This window comes from Schistocerca americana, chromosome 7 (assembly GCF_021461395.2).
Source record: "Schistocerca americana isolate TAMUIC-IGC-003095 chromosome 7, iqSchAmer2.1, whole genome shotgun sequence".
NCBI lineage: Eukaryota > Metazoa > Arthropoda > Insecta > Orthoptera > Acrididae > Schistocerca > Schistocerca americana.
In genome coordinates, this window is record NC_060125.1 from 371,212,160 (window position 1) to 371,237,474 (window position 25,315).

Consider the following 25,315-nt stretch of genomic DNA (forward strand, 5'->3'; position numbering starts at 1 on the left):
AGCGTGCATTCCACTGAACACAAACCATCGTCATTTTTCAACTTCAGTGGTGTCAAGCGAGAGCTTATTGGAGGGCAGGATGGAGGTTTGTCGTGTTTTCTGATGAAAGCTGGTTCTGCCTCGGTGGCAGAGATGTCCGTGTGTTGGGTAGAGTTGGCCGTGTGTTGGGTAGGGGGACGCCTGTTGAGGGCCTGCAGTCAACCTGTCTGCATGTCAGTCACCCTGGACATACACCTGGAGCTATGGTCTGGGGTGCACTCTCGCGGTTATCTCACGCAACCTGACTGCAAATTTGTACGTCAGTCTGGTGATTCGACCTGTTGTGCTGCCATTTATGAACAGAATTCCAGGGAATGTTTTCCAACAGGATAACGCTCGCCAACATGCCGCCAACGTGCTGTACAGAGTGTCGACATGTTGCCTTGATCTGCTCGATCACCAGATATGCATCCAACCCAGCACACGTGGGCCATCACCGGACGACAACTCCAACGTCATCCACAACCAGCAATAACCATCCCTGTACTTACCGGCCGAGTGCAACAGTCATTGAACTCTATCCAAGAAAATTACATCCAGCATCTGTACAACACAAAGCATTAACGTTCGCGTGCTTGCGTTCACAATTCTACGGTTACGCCGGTTATTAATATACCAGCATTACCCATTTGCAATGGCTTATCTCGTGCTTACATTAATATGTTATCTTGCAATGTTAACCACGTTAATATGTTACCTAGACAAACGTATTCCCGAAATTTCTTTACTCGATATTAATTATTTTTTGGCATCGAAAATTTTTACCGTCAGTGTAAATGGTTATGATGGTGGTTGTGTTTTCATTGTTGCTGTGAACAGCGAGTTTTTCTCTCATTCATGTAATTGTTTTATTTCGAACGTTATCTATACTCTAATATATTGTTTACTTTCCATTTTCAGTACTACGAGATGTCGTACGGCCTAAACGTCGAGATGCACAAGCAGGTGAGTACAATACGACGCCAGCCTGCTATCCTGAAATTCTTGTGACTCGGTGTTACATACACAAGTTATTGTATATTTTGTAAAAAATTGGAAGTAGCGTGGACGCGCTAACGTTGCTCATGAAACAAGAATTAGAGTAAGGTGCATTTTCACAAATATCCTTGACGGTGTCAATAGAGCGCTTAGTTATCAGTTCACTGAGCTGTAAACAAGAATGGAACGCAAGGTGCCGTGACAGTGGATGCATACCCAATAGACGTGCGTAGGAACAATCTAATTTTTGACACAAGGCAGGCTAGAAAGTAAATGGATCGTTTGCGCCTCTCTTTGTATTCTAGCTGCAGCTAGTGCTTTGAAATGGCATATAAACGTCTTTCCACACTGCTGAATGTGAAGAATACTGCAAATTTTGATATGAAAGGTGGATTAGTTTACCGACGTCCACTACAGCTGCACGATAAGAAACTAAGAAATAGGTAAGTTTGAAAGGATCTTGATGTGAAATAAAAAATGGTATACGATGAAAACTAAATCAAAAGAAATCGACAAGTTAATGTGTGAAATGATAGAAATTTAGGATATCCCGTTAATGTCCTGGACTGGATGGGTTTCGACGCTGAATGCAATTGTACCAACTGGTCAATTAAGCCGTCATTACTCTGCACGAGGCAGTTAACGTGAACACGTACGCGGATAAGAACATCCTACGTCAAGAGAGAGAGTGCCGACGGCACACGAAACGAGCTGATTAACGTGATTTGCGCTCTCCAGCGGCCGTTGTCGGCTTTATTTGGCTCGCAGACCACACAGGTTCTCTACGAAAATGCATGCACGCTAAATAACTGCGCCAACTCTCCTAGCGATTGTCGGAAGAGAGCGGAAAAAATCGCGAAGGTTGTAGACTGTATGGCTTGAACTGTGAATTGCTGGTAAAGGAGAACCACATAACGCAGTACAACGATCTGAGATACATACCAGTAGAAGTTATTATTTGTTAACTCAATTGAACTGCCATGCTATTTTCAGTTTTGAATTGAATATATGAGGGTTGGAACTTTGGAGGCAACTGTTTATTTACAGCTCGTACAAAATAGATATGTGTTTCAAAGTTTTGCTGACCTTCAGAGTAGTCACCAGCATTGTGTATAACCCACTGCCAACGATGTGGAAGTCGTAGGATACTCTTATCAGTGCCAGTTGTGTTGACAGTTCGAGCGGCGCGGTCTGTTGCCCGACGAATTTGTAGCAGTTTCGAAGCGAATGCCGTGAAGTGTTTCCTTTAGTTTAGAGATCGAGTTGAACTTACGAGGGCTTAAGTCAGGGGAGTGCAGTAGGTGGTATAGCTCTTAGCAGCCCCATCAGTCAAACAAATCAGTAACAGTTTGCACTGTACATGCTTGAGCATTGTCCTGTAAAATGATGGTCAGGTCCTGCAGAAAGTGGCATCACTTCTGTCTCTATGCTGTTCATTTTTGGAACACAACCGTCGACCACCTCAGAGACCGAAGTGATGACACTTTTTGAAGGACCTGACCAACATTTTGAAGGACAATGCTCAAGCACGTACAGTGCAGGCTGTCACTGATTTGTTTGACTGATAGGGGGCCGGCCAGAGTGGCCGAGCGGTTCTAGCGCTACAGTCTGGAACCGCGCGACCGGTACGGTCGCAGGTTCGAATCCTGCCTCGATCATGGCAAGTTCTAGGGGACTGATGACCTCAGAAGTTAAGTCCCACAGTGTTCAGAGCCATTTGAACCATTTTTTTGAACTGATCGGGCTGCTAAGTGCTGTACCACATACTGCACTCCCCTGAGTTAAGCCCTCGTGAGTTCAACTCGATTTCTAAACTGAAGGAAACAATTCACGACATTCGCTTTAGAACTGCTACAAATTCGTCGGGCAATAGACCGCGACCCTCGAACTGTCAACACAACTGGAACTGCTAAGAGTATCCTACGACTTCCACATCGCTGGCAACGGGTTATACACAATGCTGGTGACTACTTTGAAGGTCAGTAAAACTTTGAAACACTTATTTATTTTGTACGAGCTGTAAATAAATAGTTGCCACTATTAAAGTTCCAACCCTAGTATATGTCATTTTTTTCTAATATCAATTTGTACATATATAATATCCATACTCTCGCTGATTCGTTGACTACCAACAACCTAAAATAACGTACATCATCACATTTAGTTCAAGATCGAGATTCATTTCGTAATTTCATTCGAACTGAAGAGATTTTTTCGAAGCTGCTCACCGTCACTGAAAAATATATTTACCGGCAAGATAAAAACGTGAGTCAGTCCAGAGATAGTTATATGTATTTTACAGGAAGTGTCGTCATAGCAAAAACTTCCAGTGTGCCTCGTCTTTATTTTATGGCATGGGCTGGCAGTCACTTTAAGATTCCTGGTCACAGGGAAAACATTCCAGTCGTTAGCCTATGCAATAAGAATTCCAACAAATACACCATTTATAATAAATATTATCGACTTCGGCAGGTAATACTTCTATTAAATTAACAAGAAAGACCCAGAATCGTATAGAAAACAGCAGGCGAAAAAAAATTTTTTGGTCGGAGAGTGATGCGAACCTGCTACTTTCCGCTGTACAGCTCACGACGCTATCAACTTAGCTACGGCTTCAACATGGCAGTTTTTTCTCCCGAACATTATAACACTGTGTAAAGACAGTATATTCAAATGCCATTATTTGATATTTAGTATGCAAACTGTACCGAAAAGATGCGCTTTAGATAGATCATCATTGTGCCGTAGCATTAAAACGGTTGGCTGTACTTTCGTAGCACTAAGAACATCAGCTACAGAAAGCCGTTACCTACGGGCATGTAGTCATCGTATTGCAAAGATTAGTAGCGAAGCCTAGGCGTTTTCGAAAGAGCCTCAGTTTGCTGGAACACCTTGTATTCATACCGCACACTGTATGAGAAAGCAAACCAACGAAATACGTAGTTTCACTCGGTACAATATGGCGGCTCCTTCGTTCCGCTTGTGACGTAAAACAATGTCGCATCTCATTGGCTGCCTTCCTCTCCACGAGCCAAAAATCAGTCATGGTAGATTTTTTATTTCACGCTCCGCAGTGTAGTGGAACGTGGAATTGCACGCTCTGTCGTCACTAGCTCCCCGCCCACGTGCGTTTTCGCGTCCCGTAAGAGGACGGCTTTACAGTGGAGCCATTTAATTTTATTTTCTTAGCATGCATTTCCATTTCTTAGCATGTATTTCCATTACATTAAATGAAGTGTTACTTTTACCTAGTGCAGTTCTCGACCAGAAATAATTACGCAAGTGCTACCTGCGACTTCGACAAAACTGTTGCCGGGTCTGACTCGGGTTGCGATAAAACCACGTCCTCCGTGTCACGACCCGTATCGATGTACACGTAAAAGCGGCGGCGCGCCAGCTGAGCTCGCGTAAGGCCGGGCCGGCCGCCAGCGCTGGGAACTGGGTCACCTGCCAGCGGTCCAGCGGTCGCCATCTCCCGGCCACCTGCGGCCGCCACGCCTCGCCGACTGATCGCCACCAGGACTGCGAGCCCAGCTGCAGATAGGTGCCTCGTCGTGCCATACTTCGTTTCTCGCCTCACTGAAACGTGGCGGCATCACAACGCAAAAGGAAATGCTTTCAGATTCCACGCCCGCGAAATTCTCGCATGCCGTCGTCACGCTATCCGCAGTATTCAACATCAGACGCGCTGTCTTGATCTCCACCGTGGTCCTGAACGCTCAGAAACGATCCAGCTTGCAGCTATTAGCTGTATCTGGCTCTTAAAGCACACAGTTAGTTTATTAAATGGACGGGAATAAAATTCCTGCGTTACTGCTATTAAAACGCAATTTCTCCTTTGTCCGTACGATAGTCATGCTGTTCATTCTTTAGTATACAGGAATAAAAACTTCATTATTCATGAACATATTATAAACCCTTAAGAAAAGTTCCATGCCCAGCCGGTAAGAACATCATTACGATTTAAAATAGTGTACCACATAAGATAAATAAGTATTTCACTAGCCTCACTTTTTAGTGAAACCCTGTTGTCATCCTTACTTCATCACTGTTTCTATCCAGTACCAGAATCTTTAGAACGTGTGAAACAGAAGCCGTGAAAGAAGGAGGTGCAAAATATCTTACTGCAAGCTCTCTTGGAATTTTTTTACATAATATCGAGCATTACAAAACATACTTCTGTTAAATTAGTAAGAAGGACCCAGAACATTTTAGAAAAGGCAAATATGACTAAAAAATTGGATTTTGCGAGACACCATCCAGCTACACGCCTCACACACCGCTTCGTAACTCCGCGTCTCTCCGTAATGCATTGTTGTGTCTTGTAAGTCACGATCTGCTGAAGATTTCAGCTGGCGATATGTTCTTGACTAGCATCTAATTATAAAAAAATCGTGCGAAGAAAAACGCGCTTTTGACGGATATTCAGTATACCAATGACGCGAAACGACATATTTTTCATAAAACGCAAGTCATAATGTGAAAAGATCAAAATACGAAAATTCTTTAACCACTAATATGTTTCCCGCCATTTTATGGTAACAAATCATACGAATAAAAATCCGTTTTCGGTAGATGCTCAAATTGCTGGTGCTTCGCATTAGTATTTAGTCATAGCATGTAAGTTGTAAAGCGTACCAAATATAGGCTTGGAAAGAAATCCGAATATGGCGTCTTCCAACTCTGTCCTGAAAAGAGAGAGATGGCCTACATGTGACATACACTATATGATCAAAAGTATCCGGACACCTGGCTGGCCGGCCAGAGTGGCCGAGCGGTTCTAGGCGCGCGACCGCTACGGTCCTGCCTCGGGTATGGAGGTGTGTGATGTCCTTAGGTTAGTTAGGTTTAAGTAGTTCTAAGTTCTAGGGGACTGATGACCACAGCAGTTAAGTCCCATAGTGCTCAGAGCCATTTGAACCATTTGAGCACCTGGCTGAAAATGACTTACTAGTTTGTGGCGGCCTCCATCGGTAATGCTGGAATTGAATATGGTGTTGGCCTACCGTTAGCCTTGATGACAGCTTGCCGCACGGGATTAGCAGAGCGGTCTAAGGCGGCTGATCCCGGCGGATGTTCGAGTCCTCCCTCGGGCATGGGTATGTGTGTTTGTCCTTAGGATAATCTACGTTAAGTAGTGTGTAAGCCTAGGGGCTGATGACCTTAGCAGTTAAGTCCCATAAGATTTCACACACATTTGAACATTTGATGACAGCTTCCACTCTCGCAGGCATACGTTCAGTCATGTGCTGGAAGCTTTCTGGGGGAATGGCAGCCCATTCTTCACGGAGTGCTGCACTGAGGAGAGGTATCGATGTCGGTCGGTGAGGCCTGTCAACGAAGTCGGCGTTCCAAAACACCCCAAGGTGTTCTATAGGATTCAGGTCTGGACTCTTTGCGGGCCAATCCATTACAGGGATGTTATTGTCGTGCAATCACTGCGCCACAGGCCGTGCATTATGAACAGGTGCTCGAACTTGTTGAAAGATGAATAGCATCGGGGAGAGGCTACAACCCTGTCTCACTCCCTTCCCAACCACTGCTTCCCTTTCATGTCCCTCGACTCTTATTACTGCCATCTGGTTTCTGTACAAATTCTAAGTAGCCTTTCGCTCCCTGTATTTCACCCCTGCCACCTTCAGAATTTGAGAGAGAGTATTCCAGTCAACTTTGTCAAAAGCTTTCTCTAAGTCTACAAATGCTAGAAACGTAGGTTTGCCTTTCCTTAATCTATTTTCTAAGATAAGTCGTATGGTCAGTATTGCCTCACGTGTTCCAACATTTCTACGGAATCCAAACTGATCTTCCCGGAGGTCGACTTCTACCAGTTTTTCCATTCGTCTGTAAAGAATTCGCGTTAGTATTTTGCAGCTGTGACTTATTAAACTGATAGTTCGGTAATTTTCACATCTGTCAACACCTGCTTTCTTTGGGATTGGAATTATTATATAATTCATCTATGTATACAAGCAATTTATTATCACGAGGCGCAGCTAGCAGTGTTTCCTCGCGCTTTTTCGCGGGAAACTCCCCTTCGCACCCTCCTCAGATTTAGTGGTACGAGGACCCAGTGGACAGTCCGCAGCTCGTGGTCGTGTGGTAGCGTTCTCGCTTCCCGCGCCCGAGTTCCCGGGTTCGATTCCCGGCGGGTCAGGGATTTTCTCTGCCTCGTGATGACTGGGTGTTGTGTGATGCCCTTAGTTTAGTTAGGTTTCAGTAATTCTAAGTTCTAGGGGACTGATGACCATACATGTAAAGTCCCCTAGTGCTCAGAGCCATTTGAACCATTTTGAACCCAGTGGACAGCTCGTCAAAAACTGAACACAGATACAGCATGAAATCGGGAAGAAGGTGTACTGAACAGTGAAAAAAAAGTGCAAAATAGAGTGAACAGTCGAAGAACAAGAACTGCAATGTGGAGCACCTTAAAAGAGAAACGGCGCAGCGATTATGTGGCCACGGTGCCGGACTGCCAAGCGGGCGAGTCGTGTTAAAACCTCCCCGTTGCAAACTTTTTTCTCCGCTGTTCGCTATATTCAAATTTGCGTCTGTGTCTTGCTGTAATGTCCTTTTGCAAAGCGAGGTGTAAGGAAGGGACATGTAATGACAGTTGATTCTGCACAACTACTGTATTACCAGCCGAAAGGAAGCTTTCGAATGGGAACCGCAAACGTTTGTGTCAAGGCGACAAATCAAGCGAATCCTCCAACGGAAAACACGTCTGGTGTGTCATATACGGCATTAGCCGTACGTGTGTCATATGATGGGAAACTCTTACCAGAATATCTAATTTGTACGCCTGGTAAGTGAGAGATATGCTTCCTTGCCCGGTTAGGTTTTCGTATGAATGTGAATGATGACTCCCAAGGAAATGAAGAAAACGTAATAATTTGTCACATAAGTTGCAACAAGTAAACGCAACAGTTTCGCAATCATACAGTTACTCTTTTCTCTGTCAAAACATGTTTTTAACGTTTTCGAAGTTTCGTTTCGTTTTGGAAGTTTTGACTCTTGAATTCCTTTGTTGTAACATAGTTCAGACCCGGTCTCCCCCCCCCCCCCCCCCCCCCCCCCCCCTCTCCCTGTGAGACTGCTATACGGTATCATCACGACGGCAATGTATTCTTATCTCATGACTCATAATCTATAACCAATGTACAGTACGACAACTGCTAAGACCACAGAAAGAGAACAAACATTTTAATGACGGGACGGACAGTTAATAATATTGTGGAAAAAAAAAAAATGGCACGAGGCAGGTTCAAATGGTTCAAATGGCTCTGAGCACTATGGGACTCAACTGCTTAGGTCATTAGTCCCCTAGAACTTAGAACTAGTTAAACCTAACTAACCTAAGGACATCACACACATCCATGCCCGAGGCAGGATTCGAACCTGCGACCGTAGCGGTCTCGCGGTTCCGGACTGCAGCGCCCAGAACCGCCGGCCGAGGCAGGTTAGAATACGACTCGCCCACTTGGCAGTCCGACAACGTCACCACGACGCCGTTGCTCTTTAGAACTGCTCTATGTTGTACTTGTTATTCTTAGACAATTTACCGTTTGTATTTTGTTCTTTTTCCTTAGTTCAGTACAACTTCTTCCTGTTGTCATGCTTGATCTGTGTTCAGTTTTTGACGGTCTGTCCACTGGGCCATGTGACCTGAATCTGAGGGGTTGGGGGGGGGGGGGGGAGGGGGTAAGATGGTTATGTTCCCCTTGTAAGAAGAGAGCTGCATGTTATCAAGTAACCTATGTGAGGGTTTCGCTACAAAACTTTAGTTTCATCTTCTCTTAAATATATAAACAGTGCCACAAATGCAACTTTCAGCGGCCATGAACTAACGAGTGAAAGAGTGCAAAACCCTGCTTTTCCTCTGCCCACATGCATACTAGTTGCCTTCCAATCTAATACTGCTGCATCATTATGCTGCGATATCGCCGTATGTGTACTGAAACGACTTCTGGCACAGCGAGCACGTGCTTTCTCTGTTATAATTTCAGCTGTTAATCCGCTCTCTTTTGTCAATTAAGATTTGAATCATATCCTTGTTTCTAATCATGTCAATGACTTCTGACAAGTCAATGAAACATAAGAGGATGTGTTGTTAAATAGTATGTATGTTTCCACAATTTGTCTTAGAGCGAAAATACAATGTATTTTGCTCATGTTTTTCCCGAATCTTTGCTTTTCTTCTGCTATACCTATAACATTCTGTATTCTACGTCTGCTTACTGTTAATAGCAGTTTTAAGGTGGTATCGAGCAAGATACTTCTCCAGTAATTATATAACACTCGTTTATCTCCTTTTTTATACACTGGAATTATAATACTTTTTTCCATTCTCTTGGTGTCCTATCTTCCGTCACATTATTATTAAATAAAGTACTCGCCCGTGTTCATCGAACCTTACATACGATGTTTCAGAAGTAGTGCGAAAAGTACTGTATCATTTCAAAACTAGAGTGTGATCTACACATACACAGTGCGTTCTGGTCCATTCCTTAATGCGAGGTAGCACGAGGTCCGAGGGGGCACGCTGGCGGCTGTGTTCCTCCGATTAGCACTAGTCTAAAGTTGCATGCGAACGGCTACACCAATAGATGTCGCAGATTACTATGATCTTAGGATTTGTTCGTTCGGCTTCTTTTTATTATATATTTTATGATTTGGTGATTTGCTTACCTCCCATGATACATTGTTATGTTATCGCGGTTCCTAAAGCCAACGGCATAGCATTCAACATCACATTTGTCACTACCTCCATTTTTTAATAATAAAAAAACTTATTAATGTTATTTATGTGTTTAATTTTATTTCTGTATCGACGCTTAACACAGTTCAGTAATAGGTTTTACCTAACTGTGCAGTTTCGCTTAACTGTACATACACATATGTCAAACTTTTGTACAGTAGCGACATCTGGAGTTTACGTAACAAATATGTTTCTGTCGCAGCTGCTCCCCTGTTTGGCGTGATAGCAGCGCCATTCAAATTACGATGTTCCCGGCACTGTGGCCTGGTTTATACGACATTGTTATATCTGTTCTCCTCTCGAAAAACACCAAGGGAGCTTCCGAGCTTGACGTCCCCATCAGACGGACGGATCACACATGTCTTCACTTCATGAGATATTGAGGAGACGCGGGGAACTTAATTCGGGATATTGACGCGAAGTCTGGTGACCAGGTACTTTGCGCCACCAATTCTCCCCTTGCTTGCGAAATACTGGCACTGAAAACTTCATCCACCCGAGGGGTTCGAACCGTCTTGCCTCCGAATCTAGCGCTAATGCACAGGCGTGCATTGACGACTCCGTCTACGGAGGTGGGTAAATTTATGCTGAATAAGATTTGAAGAAAGACATCGTCCCACCAGTCTGTATGTTAAAATTGTTCTTGAAATAACATGAGCAAAAGTATCTGGACACCATTATGTAATGCGGAATTGGCCACTAGATGTTACAAGAAGCAGACCTGCCGGTACAGAAGGAGGCGGAGTGTATTGTATTGTTGGTAGTTATGTAACATATGTCGGTAGAGAAGCAGTTAACAGCAGGACGGCCCTATCAGAGGAGCTCAGTGACTTCGGACGTGGACTAGTCATTGTATGTCACTTGTTTAACAAATACACCAGGGACATTTCAACCCTTCTGAAACTGGCCGGGTCGACTGTTGACGATGTGATTGCGAAGTGGAGACTCGAAGGAACAACGAAAGCTAAACAAAGATCAGGCAGATGTCACATACTGAAGGGAAGGGATTGTCTAGGCGCATTGCGGAGGATGGTTGTAAATATCTGCGTGAAATCAGCGGAAGGAATCACTCGTGTGTTCCAAAGTGCGAACAGTAGTCCAGCTAGCACAGTGATTGTGCCGAGGGAGCTAAAAAGGAGTGGGATACAGTGTTCGAGCAGCTCTTCATAAGCGACACGTTTCCGTAGTCAATTCTAAACGATGCTTGAGGTGGTGTAAAGAGCATTCCAATAGGCAGTGGATGGTTGCAAACGAGTGACGTGGAGTGATGAGTCACTTGCTACTTCGTGGAGAACGTTACCTGTCTATGTCTAGTGCCAACAGTGAAGAACGGAATAGGTGGCTTTACGGTACGGGAGTGTTTCTCGTGGTTAGCGTGTGGCACCCTTATTGCTCGTAAGAAATTTTACGGCGTTGTGTACTGCACACAGTACAGGAAGAGTTCGGAGACTATGATTGTATCAGCATGGTAAAGCACTCACTCATAAACCAGCATGTGTGAGGCAATGATTTGTGGACAGTAACGTTTATAAAATGGACTGGCCTGCCAAGAGTCTAGGTTTGTACCCAGTGGAACACATTTGGGGTGAACTAGAACGTCCGACTTCGCTCCAGACCCTAGCGTCCAATATCAAGACGCTCTCTAATTTCGGTTCTTGAGGAAGAATGAGGTGACATTACTTCAGACTTCCAGACATTTCATTGAAAGTGTTTCTAGTGGTCGTAGTGGCGAAGGGTGGACACACGCCATATTAATGTCCACTTGTAGGTGTTCGGATACTCCTGACAAAACAGTGCAATCATGCTTTGGTGGTCGTCAACAATTCACTTGATACGTAGTGAGGGGATTTGCTGTATTGGCTACGTGTTGTAGGAGTGGGACAAACCTTTGCTGAAAGTGCGGAAGCCCCAGAAGGCGGACGAGGAGACGAGCGTTTGTCGCTCTAAGAGGATTGTCGCACGCTGAGCCGCGTTCCCTTAACTTAAGCGTTGTCTCGCGGGGCACGGCAAAGCACGCTGCCTCAGGCACATACTTCCTATGTTCGTTTAGTTTCATACTTCTTCGACACACAAAGAGTAAATCATATTTAAAGCCACATGTTGCAAGCGGTATCCGTTGCATTGTCGTCAATACAGAAGGTAATAATTGGTAGAGGTCGAAGTTTTGTTAAGTGGAGTGAAATCTGCTCTTCGTCTACATTCGGCCGCGACGACTTGATCTGCAGTAAGGGCAATGACAAAGATCTCCTGAGAGGTATGAGTATTTACAGTATCGCAATGTGTGTGGATTTGTGTTACGTGTTGTTTAGGCAGGCAATTAAGCGCTCCCTAGGGGAACTCATCTTGTACTTACAAAACAAATCTATAGCTAGGTAACGGGCAAGATTGCTGTAGGCGACGGGGGATGTTTTGTTGATCTTTTGATCTTTTTGTATTTCTACGATTTTTTCTTTACTGCAAATTCGCCTTCTCGCCTCATAAGGGCGGGGGTGGGCAATCATCTGTACAAATATCTCGCTCTTAAGACAAAAGGTTTCGAAAAATAAGTATATACGAAACGATGTAATTAAAGGATGTCATATTTACATATGTTTCTAAAATTAAAAGATGAATTTGTTGATCTTATTAATATAAAATTGAATTATTTGCTTTCTATTGTTAGTCAAATCCTAATCGTAACACGTAAAATGAAAGATGTAAAGATGTGATAATTTAAAATGAGGGTTTTCATTTGGGAAGGATATTTGGGAGGGGGAGGTATTTTGCAGGCTAATAAGGTGTGGGCATGAACAGTTGACGTATGTCCGTTGCGTTGTAACTAGGGAGAAGAGTTTATTTGGTGTGGATAGTAGGAAACAGATCTGCTACATCCCTATAGCAGATTAGTATATGTGGGAAGGGCCGTAACATGAAGAAGAAAGAGATAGAGAAAGATGGAGAGGAAAGAAGGAAACGTGACATTGGGAGGAATAGAAAAGGAAGTGTTAGTTTGGTAGACTGGATAAATGTCGGGGCAGATTTCATTGTTTGGGAGAGGGAATCAGTTGAAGTTATCTTGGGAGAGGATTGATGAGACGTGTCTATAAAAGTGCAGCAGCATACCAGGATTTGAAATTAGAAGGGAACAATAGGACTGTTGGAGTCAAGTTTGCGGATGTTGTAGTGTGATAAGAGGTGTTCAGAGTGATTGAAGAAATGTTGGAATTTGATCAGATGGTGAAGGATCTTTGCGGGAGGAAGGTAGGATGGTACATACGGCAAGTTGGAGAGCTGGCGTTGAGCGTGGAGTTCAACGGTATAGATGGAGTAATACAACTTTGCTGGAGTGGCTTTCCGTGCAGCAATGGCGGAGGCAAGGTGGGGTGAAGGTTTCGTGGGTTTTATGCATAGTGGACAGCTGCAATCCCCATCCTCGGCCAGTTAATAGTCTTACATTGTCGTGAGCTTTCCGTTGGATGATAGCACCTGAGTTTTCCATGTTAGTTGCCGGTCTAGTGTTAGTCCGAAGTATTTTAGTCAATAATAATAATAATAATAATAATGATAAATGAAGTTGGTGTCTGCGCTAGCTTTATAGCGAAAATAAATTTAGGTTTCCGGTGCTTAGCCTAGTACAATAACATTAGTCCTAATTGCTGAAGAAGATTTTAGTCAGGAATTACACAGGATGGTCAGAAACCGTTTCACAAGTATGTAAGGTTCAAATGGCTCTGAGCACTACGGGACTCAACTGCTGTGGTCATCAGTCCCCTAGAACTTAGAACTACTTAAACCTAACTAACCTAAGGACATCACACACACCCATGCCCGAGGCAGGATTCGAACCTGCGACCGTAGCAGCAGCGCGGCTCCGGACTGGAGCGCCTAGAACCGCACGGCCACCGCGGCCGGCAGTATGTAAGGGTGTTGAAAGGTAGGTTGTGCTGAGAAATAATTATTTAGAAAAAAATTCGATACGATGCGATGTTTCCGAATTAGGTAGCATTACAATTAGGCGATCAGGCCGTTGCGCGCGCAAATTCAAACGGTCCGCCAGATACAATTAGTGTAAGTTGTTCTCATGGCGTAGGTGAAAGCGCACGAGACTGCTCAACCTTTAGCAATGGTTCGATCCTTACAACCGTCCCATGCCCAATTTTTGTATCGGTTTCAGGAAATCAGACGAAAAATATGTTTGGCGACACCGTCTCTGGAGGGCCGCTTGAATTTGGGCGCGCAACGGCCCGATTGCCAAACTTAATGCTAACTAACGCGGAAACAGCGCCGTGTATCGAATTTTTTCTTATCTATTATTTATCAGTACAATCTATTTTGCAACGCCCATACAAGTTTTTCAGACTGTTTCTGACTTCCCTGTATACTCACCGGCTTACTCTTGTTCATACCGTCTTGGAGAAAGGGAAAATAGGAAAGCAGATGCACTACTGTATCTTAATTGTTCTGTCATAAATGCTTAAAAAAAAGAGATATTTTTCGACATTTATTTAAGAATGAAGGAATAGCATTGGTTTCAAAGAATGTGATTCATTGTACATACGTTGTAAAGGACAATGGTAGTGTACTATCGTGAAGAACTACCTTAGAAGCTGGCAAGTTCAGAAGACACTTGATTTCATACACTTTGTAAACCAGACACAATGACTGTTTAATGGTGAAAATTCAATAAGCGGATAGATTTTTATTATGGCTTTCCTGGATTTAATCCGAACGGCCGAAAACAGTTTAGTTATTACTTGTAGAAACTACCACCTTACATAAAAGTTTAATTCCCCGAAATACTTTGATATTTAGTATCTATTAGGCCATTTACTTGTTTTATGGAAAGATTAATTGTTGTAGTATAGACGTTATAACATAGTATCAGCTTATATCTCTTCTCTTATACGAACCAAAACTCCATCGATGAAATTACGGAAATTCGTCCTTGACTTTTCTGAGTATTTTGTCACAAAGGACCCGTGGTCTCCGGCGGCTCATTACAGAGTAATAGCATTTCGTTTTATTTCCTGTCCCCATTTATCTTTGTGTCTGAATTGCCCTGAAAACAAGTGTACAACGGTACAAATGTCCACAGTATGCCCTGTGTGCTTTGTTAGGATACAAATTGGTTCCATTCACTCACGGTACTCGCTGTTTTCGACAGTGTCAGTTGTACCTTAACAGTGATACACAGCAGCATGGATAGGTTTCCTGATGAAGGATTGCCAGTATACACTTCGTATAGGGCCTCACTGAAAGCAGTGTACCAGCGGCACTCGGCGCCGTGCTGAGATGTTTCAGCCGCAACGGCAACTACACCTTTCTACTTCTCCATGTGAGGATTGTTGCATTACTCTGTGTTTTGTATTGTACATTTTGGTGATAGCATTTTACAGTCTTTTATACTGCTGTGAAAGTATTCTGACAGTAACAAAGGTAACTGGAATACCATAACAAATGTAATTACACTATTGCTCGTTAACCAACCACCGGAGTCCGTGGATCCCTTATTCCAAAATAACCATTTATGAAATTTTATCGGTGGAGGTCGATTTCACCTCCTATTAATGTGACTACTTGTAGTGTTATTGTAAAGTCATGTCAAATAAACATAGGTAGATCTCAGTAGCACCTAAATGTAAATGTCTCAACACACTTTTAAACTCGTCAAAATCCTGCAGGAGGTCGTAACTGCCGAGTGATCTGCATTCTAGCCATATGATACGATATAGATCAGTTCGCCTCACATACAGCGAAGGTGGGAGGCTACGTGACTAAGTTTTTTTTTTTTTTTTAAAAAAAAAAAGGCGCTAACAGCTCTCACTTACGGAGAGTACACCTTATTTTAAATGATCCAGTTACTAAACTGTATCTTCTCTTTTGGAGAATATCCTTTCGATATTCACCAAAGCAAATGTAATTCTCCAGAAAGAACATCCAGTAATTTATAAGCATCATGGCTTCCTAAATACTTTACTTAAAGATTTCATTCTAAGATTTATCAAACCTTCTGCAGTACCGACGTCTGATTGTCTGCTGGAATTGGAATTTAAAAAAATAAATATCAGAAGGGGGACGAAAATACTTCCTTGGTGTGGAAACTAGAAGCCACAATCGTCATACCTGGTTTTAAAAATCTGTTGTTATAAAATTTTATGAAAACTTCCGAAGATCTTTTTGTCAGCTCATGAAGGTACATAAAAGAAAAATTTCCACTAGATGATGACTTCTTAAAAAACATAGGAGTTATAGATATTCAATCTAGAAAAAGTAAATCTTTCTCATGAGTAGTTGACTGAGCTATTTCCTGATGTGAGTGAATTAAAAAAAAATGCAATTGAGTTGAAGATACCGGTTTGACGATTTTCCACTTAATCTGATTTTTTTCTTTTACAATTGTTTTATTCCTGGGAAATCTTTATTTAGGGCTGGAAAGTATCTGAAATAGCCTATAGCGTATAAAGGCCTAAATCAGTGTTCTAATTATCAAAATTTTCTAGGGGGGGGGGGGGGGGGCAGAACATGCCTCCGTATTTGCCATGTGATTACTGACTCAAAAGTTGGTTTCCATATAACTGGCTTAGCTGATTCACAGTGTCTTCCACGTGTGGTATGGCAAGCAGCCAACTCATCACTCAATTAATTAATCTGTTGAGTGAATCAAAAAATCACTGTCCTCCTTAAAAACCTTATTCAAGCCGTCCTCTGTATTCTGCGTGATGCTCAATACTTTGGTCAGAACATGGTATGCATGGGCGGAACCCAGCCAGCTCTAAAATTAGCTCTTCGTCAGTGTTACAAGCTACTGTATCAAGAACAATTATTCCTGAAGTTCCACAAAGACCTCAGGGAAGAGATATGAACCTAAATTCTTGGATTCATTGGGCTTATTCCTGATTTCAGATACGCCTAAAAGAGGGGCTCGCCTACAGTTTATCCTGTCAGTAGGACATACCAATAAGTGTTCATTGTCTCTGACTCTCTTAATGTTACTTAATAGTCAGCCAGTATACTTTAGACGAGAGGCTCTTTCTGTGTTTGCCAACCAAAGCTGTGTTTCATGACGTTTGGCCAAGGTATTGATACGAGAGGAGTAAATCGTGTTATTTGTTTTTTGGACGTGAATTGTATTTTTTCACATTTGTGTGTTCCTTTAAAAATAGTGCCCTTCGGTGTTTATCTGGCGATGGAGAAGTTGTTTCTCGTTTTCCTAGAAGTTTTGGTTTTCGTAGAAGTTATGGAATAGGTTTCGTTTCGTCACTTACTCTTTTCGATATTATCCAGTTTACCTACATTACGCCATTTCCAGAGGTTTCTTAGCCACAGATGTAAAAAGAAGTTGCTAGAATAGGTTCCGGCGAAAGGGGCTGAGGGACCATGGTAATGTTGGTTCCAACCGGAACTTTATTTACAGACATTGTGGAGATGCGGTATCTGGCGACACACTTGCCAAATTTTCTTGAACCTAATACTTTCCTAGAAAACATTTGATTCGCAGTTTGTTCTGGAGGCATATGGACGATCTCTCAACTGAAAAAAGTTGAGTTTGCAGTGTGCCACTCTCTGCTTTGTGTTTTCTCTCAGGATCGTATTCTAAAATCCGTGATTCGTTACCGGACGTGAAACGACTGATGAATTCTGCCTACCTCTCAAATCGGCCCTGAAAATTGTATCACATTTTTGCTATAGTTTTTACACTCACTTGTAAGGTTAATGCGGCTGCGATAGCGTTTGTTAGTTCAGGGCAGTACTTTGAGTTTAGTTCCGTGTTAAGATGGTGCAGTTCTGACGAAGTCCTATGTGAGTCAGAGGTGGCGGAGCTGACCTACCTCTCTCACCTGCAAAAAATAGTGATAAGTTATGAGAAAACAATAACAGGTTATTTCTTTGAGTTAGTAACCCTGGACTAGTGTATCCAGTTAAGTATAAAATAATGTTATTATTCCTTAAAGGATATCCGTTTCAGCGTTTGCGTGTGGTGTTATGTTTTGGGTTATGTCGTAAAGAAGATCACTCGCCGAATTAGTTTTTTCAGTGGTATTTTGACGAAGATTGACGTTGTGAGACCTTGGCTGAGTACAAAATACAGGTAAGTTGTTGCAGGGAAGAAAACAGTAACCGGCCCACTTGTAATAATGCTGTTTACTTACACACGTAGCGCCATTACCGGTTTGGAACCGACAAGATCATCATCAGACGGCTGTTGACGTTAAGATAGACTACTTGTTGTTTACATTAGGTTTCACTTTTGATTCCTCCTTGCTGTGAAAATTCCTTGGGGCGGCGGTGCTCTACAACCAAAACATGACGTGAGAAACGGCCTATTTGACCGTAATTGTACGTAATAACGATTGAAAACAATGTAAAGAACTCAACATATGGTGGCGGGGGGGGGGGGGGGGGGGGGGTTGAGGAGTTCTAGCTAATGTCTGATTGCACTCAGGGGCAGTGGTCTAAGAAAGGCTGGGAACCACTGCTGTAGGTCGTAGCATCTCACTGTGATAAGCAGATCGCGGCTGACCCTCTTGGGTTCTGTGTAAAAACTCGGTCCCATTAAGGAAACAGCAGACTGATAGGAGAGGCACTGTTTTCCATCACCACCGCAAACAAAATGCTGTGTCCGTCTTACAAGCGTTTTACAGATCTTTTTTGTTGCCATTTCCCGGTTAGCCCTAACCAGCAACTACCTCCCAGGAAGGTGTCTCCGCGCTCCTGGCGTCCTTCTAGAAACTGAGTAGTGGTCACCGTTATCTCGATGGCCAACAACAATTAGTGTTGAAACGCGTTGCATTAAAATTAACCTGGTCCAAAATTACTCTTGTACAGGGGGTATGCTGATGCGTGATTTTCATCTTTCTCTTCTCTTGGGGTATGCTGATGCGTGATTTTCATCTTTCTCTTCTCTTGGTGAGTCATGGAAAACCGGGTAGAATTTTTTTAAAAATTTTAATGTATAGCTCAGAAACGTAACAAAATAAATGTAGGATCACAAACTCAACTTCTATGAGAAGGGGAAGGCGGCTTGAGCGCAGTATTTAACACATTGAAGGAGGTATACAAAAGGGATGACAGAAACACACACACACACACACACACACACACACACACACACACACACGCGCGCGCGCGAGAGGAGGAGACAAAATAAACAAAGTTCAAAATTGGCGCCAGATTGATATGAAAACAAGTGAACACCAACACTGACTGGATACACAAGAGAAACGTAAACACTGTGTTTAGTGAAGCGAATAAATGCAACTTGCGAATAAAGTTCTGCAAAAGCATTTATTCTGTTTGTGTGTTCATCGTCATAACAGATTAAAATGCAGATGAGAATAGCTATTTCGAAACTAAATGTAAGTAATCACAAAATATATTCGCGAAAATATTTTCGCACAGTAAAATTTCGTTTGTAGACAAAGTGATTTGTCAAATCGCCAACCAAACTCACAGTAACATCATTTAATTACAGTTAACAAACTGCCAAAATATAGTAATTGTAAAGAGGGTCCTGCAGGACCCAACAATGTAGAAAAATTGAGAATGACAAGAGACAATAGCTGTTTTGATGTTTAATTTTGTTAGAATTAGTACTTACAATATGTTTACGTTTTAGAGAATAGAAAAAAGGCTGCCCACTGAGGATGGCACAGAGGTACGGAAAAATGTTTGGGTTTATATGAAAAAACCAGTTGTGCTAAATCCTGCAACAGCACCTACATTAGCTACGGACGCGTCTGGCGGGTTGCCGTACCATTGGTCCCCAGATTGTATACCAGCACAGCAGCCGATCAAAACACGCCATTATGTTTACGAGTTGGCGCCCAGCAGACCTTCCCCCCCTCCCCTTCCGAACAAGCGGCGCTCTTACCTCCATCAGCGACACATCTGTTGCCACCGTCGGCGTTACTTCTGTGGCGCTACTCCGCGTCTACCGATCACGGGTACATGGCAAGCCGAGCAAGTATCAATCCGCCGAGCCTGTACATCATTGGCCGCTCGGCCATGGAACCAGCAGTTCCAACAGCTGCACCAACCACGGAGCAACACCAACCACGGAGCAACACCGCAACGAGCTACCAGCAGTCGCAGCCGGAGCTATCGCTTCTGTCGACCACGCTCTCTACGGACTCTGTGCTCCTGGGACACTATGCGCCGGATGATCTCAGACTTTGAGCTTGTGACAAGTAATTTACTTCAGAGGAGGCAACATCCTACAGAACTTTGAATAATTCCAGTGTTGTTCCTCACAAGTACAAACTGTACACTGAAGTGACAAAAGGGAACGGGTTCACACGATGTTCACATATACGTATGGCGATAGTATCGCGTACACAAGGAATAAAAGGGCAGTGCAGTGGCGGCGCTGCCATTTGTACTTAGGTGATTCGTGCAAAAAGGTGATTATGCCCCCACAACGAGAATTGTTCAAATGTGTGTGAAATCTTATTGGACTTAACTGCTAAGGTCATCAGTCCCTAAGGTTACACACTACTTAACCTAAATTATCCTAAGGACAAACACACACACCCATGCCCGAGGGAGGACTCGAACCTCCGCCGGGACCAGCGCACAGTCCATGACTGCAGCGCCCGAGACCGCTCGGCTAATCCCGCCCGGCACGACGAGAAGTAACAGGCTTTGAACGCGCATAGGAAATTCCAATTTGAAAATCTTAAGGGAATTCAATATTCTGAGATTCACAGTGTCAACAGTGAGCCGAGAATACCACATTTAAGGCATTACCTCTCACCACGGACAACGCAGTGGCCGACAGCCTTCATTTAACGATCGAGAGCAGCAGCGTTTGTGTAGAGTTGTCATTGCTAACATATAAGTAACGCTTCGTGAAATAACGGCAGAAAAAATGTTTGACGTACGATGAATGTATACGTTAGGACAGCGCCGCTGAATTTGGCGCCAACGGGCTGTGGCAGCAGACGATCGACGTGTGTGCCTACACCAACTCTCCTGGGCTTGTGACCATATCAGTTGGACACTAGGCGACTAGGAAACCGTGGTCTGGTCAGAGGAGTCTTGATTTCAGTTGGTAAGAGCTCATGGCAGGTTTGGAGCGTGGAGCAGTCCCCACGAAGCCTTGGATCCAAGTTGTCAACAAGACACTGGGCAAGCTGGTGGTGGCTCCATAATGGTGTTGGCTTTAACGTGGAATGAACTGGGACCTCTGGTCCGACTGAACCAGCTGAGACAGTATGCAGTCATTGATTGACTTCATGTTCCCAAACAACAATAGAATTTTTATGGACGACGCTGCGCAATGTTAACCGGCCACAGTTGTTGGGAATCGGTTTGAAGAGCATTCTACACGATTCGACGGAATGATTTGGCCACCCAGGACGCAGATATGAATCCCTTCGAACATTTTGGGACGTAATCGATAGGTCATTTCGTTGACCGGCAACACCTCCGCAGTTATGGGCGGTTATAAAGGTAACATCGCTCAGTATTTCTGCATTGGAGTTCCAACGACTTGTTCAGTCCAGGCCAAGTCATCTTGCTGCACTACGTAGGGCAAAGGAAGGTCCGACGCGATACTGGGAGGTATTCCATAACTCATGTTACCTTATGGTATATTTGCATCTGTAGCTGCACACTCATCACTACAAAGTGATTGCATAATAGGCGGATCTAAATTTCAGTAACTTACGTGTGCAAACTCGGTTATTCCTAGAGCTTCAAAACTAAATTATGAATTATTACGAGTCTCATTACTCTCCTAAAACACCCACTAGGTTGGAGAACCTGGTTTACTTTGTCATTGGCAGTGGGAATTGTGTGCTTTGGCACAAGACCCTTTGTGTACCCTTTGCTACCTTTGCAGAGTGCCACAGTAATGGAGGGAGAGCAGCGTCACCGGTGACTGGTCAGCGGGTAAGCTAGAGGTAATGGCGGGAAAAGTGGTGATATCTGCCGTGATTGGGGTCTGGCAGGCACTTTAGACTGCGGGTAAATTTTAGATGGCGCACTAGGTCAGCTGAAAGGACGCGAAATGGACCGTACTGCGGGGTGAGGGACGGCGTTGGACGCGCGTGGGTCCGGCAGAGTGGTGCCGGTGGTATCGCGCCGTGAATAGAGGTGCCCTGCCTCGCCGCTTCGCTGCTATATTTACTGCGCGGCAGCTCCCGACACTAGCGCATCCCCCGGCGGGAGAAAGCGCCGCGGGATTCTGTTGAGCAGCTGCAGGGGCCAGTCCGAGGACTTTGCAGTCCGTCCTCTTCCTTCTCTTCGCGATTACTGCACTCTGTTGGACCAGAAGGACTGTACGTCACCTTTAGACGTTGCGAGCGGTCGACACCTACAAGAGTTAGACAAAACTATGGAAACACCAGAAACAACAACAATTTGCCATGACTAATGCGATACAGGGAAGCCGTTGGTATTCAAAACAGCTTTAAGCCGTCTCGGAATGGATAAATAGAGGTCCTGTATGGCATTCAAGGGAATCTTTTACCAGTCTTCCTGCAAAATAGTGGCAAGTTCAGGTAACGATGTGGAGGTCTGTCCGAAGTAGGTGACAAAGGCACAATAATGTTGAAGTCTGATGATTGTTGGGACAGGGGTGATGCGATTATTCATTACCGTGCTCACAAAACCAGTCCTGGATGATGCGAGCTTCGTGAGTAGGGGCCCTGCCGTGTTCGAACACAGCATCACCGTTGGGGAACAAATATTGTTTCCCTGGGACGGGCTTGATCAACCACAGAGTATCCATGAGCCCCGTAGAATACGACGCTATTGCTGCTCAAATGATGTATCAGTCGTGGCAGCAAGCAGTCTACATCGTAGGCAGGGACGGCTTACACCAGACGCAATCGCGGCAAAAAGTTGGAAGCAGTATACTATAAGACTCATCCGACCAAGTGACATTGTTCCATTGATACACAGTCCAGGTTTTATGGCTTCGGCACCACGTTTTTCTGTTACAGGCATTTGTATCACTGATGAATGCTTTCGGAATCCCAGCTCGCCCTGTGATTTCCTAATTACGGAGCTCCTTTCGTGTCGTTTTCATGCTGACTGGTTCACGAGTGCGAGATTCAGTTCTGCAGTGATTTTTGCAGCTCTCGCCCTCATATTTTTCGTCAAAATTCTCTTCAATGACCGTCTGCCATGTTCACTCAACGTTTTATCTTAGCAGGTGGTGTTTTTCCGCCTTCCCTGAATGCGATTTAAATCTTCTATACTGTGTCTCTTGAAACACTAAATACTTCAGCTCCTTGCTTATGAAAGCACATCCCCCCTACCCCCCACCCCTATGAGCACCAATGATCTGGCTACATTCGAATTCACATAGCTCCGTCTACGACTGGCACTTGCAACGTATTGAGGACGTTGCTCAGGTGCCGTTCGTGATCAGATGCAACAGCGGGACCTGCAGGCTTGGCTAGTGTCTGCATTAATGTTCAAGTATGCACTTTTCTATATTTTTGTCCAACCCCTGTTTTTGATTTAAGGTTGACACTGGAAACAGAGCCGGTTGTCATACGGGAAGGACATCTATATTTGACTCGGCTAATTGAGGAAATCTTTGAAAAGAAGGGAAAAGCCAAGGAAGCAACACTAAAGCTTAATGGTTAATGATTCCACTAAAGAGACAGCTTACACTACACTCGTTCGTCCTCTGTTAGAATATTGCTGCGCGGTGTGGGCTCCTTACCAGGTGGGATTGACGGAGGACATCGAAAGGGTGCAAAAAAAGGGCAGCTCGTTTTGTATTATCACGTAATACGAGAGAGAGTGTGGCAGATATGATACGCAAGTTGGGATGGAAGTCATTAAAGCAAAGACGTTTTTCGTCGCGGCGAGATTTATTTACGAAATTTCAGTCAGCAACTTTCTCTTCCGAATGCGAAAATATTTTGTTGAGCCCAACCTACGTAGGTAGGAACGATCATCAAAATAAAATAAGAGAAATCAGAGCTCGAACAGAAAGGTTTAGGTGTTCGTTTTTCCCGCGCGGTGTTCGGGAGTGGAATGGTAAGAGAGATAGTATGATTGTGGTTCGATGAACCCTCTGCCAAGCACTTAAATGTGAATTGCAGAGTAATCATGTAGATGTAGATTTTCTGTCTTTGAGCATAAGCGACTAAACAAGAAGTATGCAGGTGATGCAAAGGGCCTGCACGAAAAATTCCAAGTCCAACGAGAGGCGTGGTACTGCCAGCGATGACGGCGGAGAGGTGAGATGTGAAAATGCAAAATCTAAATCACTGGTCGGGTAACAGAGGCCACAGGTTAGGGCACACCTGTGTGGCTGACCCCGAGTCTGTTCAAAAAGACATGTGGTTTTATGGGCTAGGATCTCTATTCTCCGTCTTCCGCTGAGGTGAGGATCCTGCGTGACGGATTTCCGAGAGCGTATCGAAGTGTGCTCGTCTTCCTTCTGAATAATATTAACAGTTGTCGCCTTTATGGCTTTTGGTGGTGGCAAAGCTGACTGCTATTACTGCTCGTTTGCTGGAGTGGGGATTCCCTGCTTGATGAACCCTTTGCTCAGCGTATCTGGACATGGCCATCTACCTGATGTAACACGAAATCTGTTCCATCCAACCAGGCGACACGTTTCCATTGACTTACGGTCCAATCTCGATGATTCCGTTTTCACTGCAATCGTAACTGATAGTGTCGTTGGGTCAGCACGGGAACACGTAGTGGTCGTCTGCTGCGGAACCTCATGTTCAGCAGTGTGCGCTGAAAGGCGTGCTTCGAAACACTTGGGCCTGCAGCAGTATTATACTGCGTCGTCAGATACACCACGTATAGTCTGTCTGTTAACTCTAGAGCGAGCAGCGCTTTTGGTGGGGGAAGCGGCCTATCCCGGAAGAATGCTGCCACCGGCCTACAGGGGCACCCAAAATGCATTGCCCGATACCTGTCTAGCGGTGTAGATCGGCGTGCAGTGATATACGTCGTTTCTGTTCGTGGGACCTTAGTTGCCAGTGTCAGTCAGTTAGCTTTGTATACTTGCTGATATACTTCCATATCCGTAAGTGATGGATAATCGTTTAGCATTGCAAGAAAACGTGCAGAATACGAAGAAGAGGAGGTATTAGCGGAGTAACGAGCGTCTCTTATGTTATTACAGCGTGTATTAAAGAGGCGAACCAAAAAGAACTGTTGGCTAATATTTCCAGCCCCAATCAAAGGGCTGAAATTTATGCAAAAGTCAGCCTCGTCGAATAGGACGCATAAGGAACGAACGCGAAAATAAGCCGCATGGCTTAGTGGAATCGCCACTAAGGAAAACTAATAATCTTGGGACGAAACCGATCGTTATAGATAGTTTCAAAATCACGTGAAACCTTTGATACTTATGGAACACTAAATCTCTATCTCGGTCACTATTCGCCTGATTCTGAGACATATTACTTGAAATATGTGCGCAATAGCTATTCTAAACACTGCTGAAATTTTCTTCGAAACATGTACATCGATTCTGGACTTATAAGCAAATAGCTTGACATACGATGTGCGTTCAAATATTAATTTTTATTTTTTGGTAAGAACTTTATTTGTTAATCTACAGCAATGTTATCCTCTTCA

General features: G+C 43.9%; 1 protein-coding gene across 1 annotated transcript in view; it reads left to right on the forward strand.

Moving 5' to 3' along the window:
* Positions 1–25,315, forward strand: part of LOC124621802 (protein groucho) — a 696,988-nt gene that overhangs the window by 481,764 nt on the left and 189,909 nt on the right. Inside the window, exon 4 of the mRNA XM_047147238.1 lies at positions 940–984. Within this exon, the coding sequence (XP_047003194.1) occupies positions 940–984 (45 nt within the window). The remainder of the gene's footprint in view (positions 1–939; positions 985–25,315) is intronic.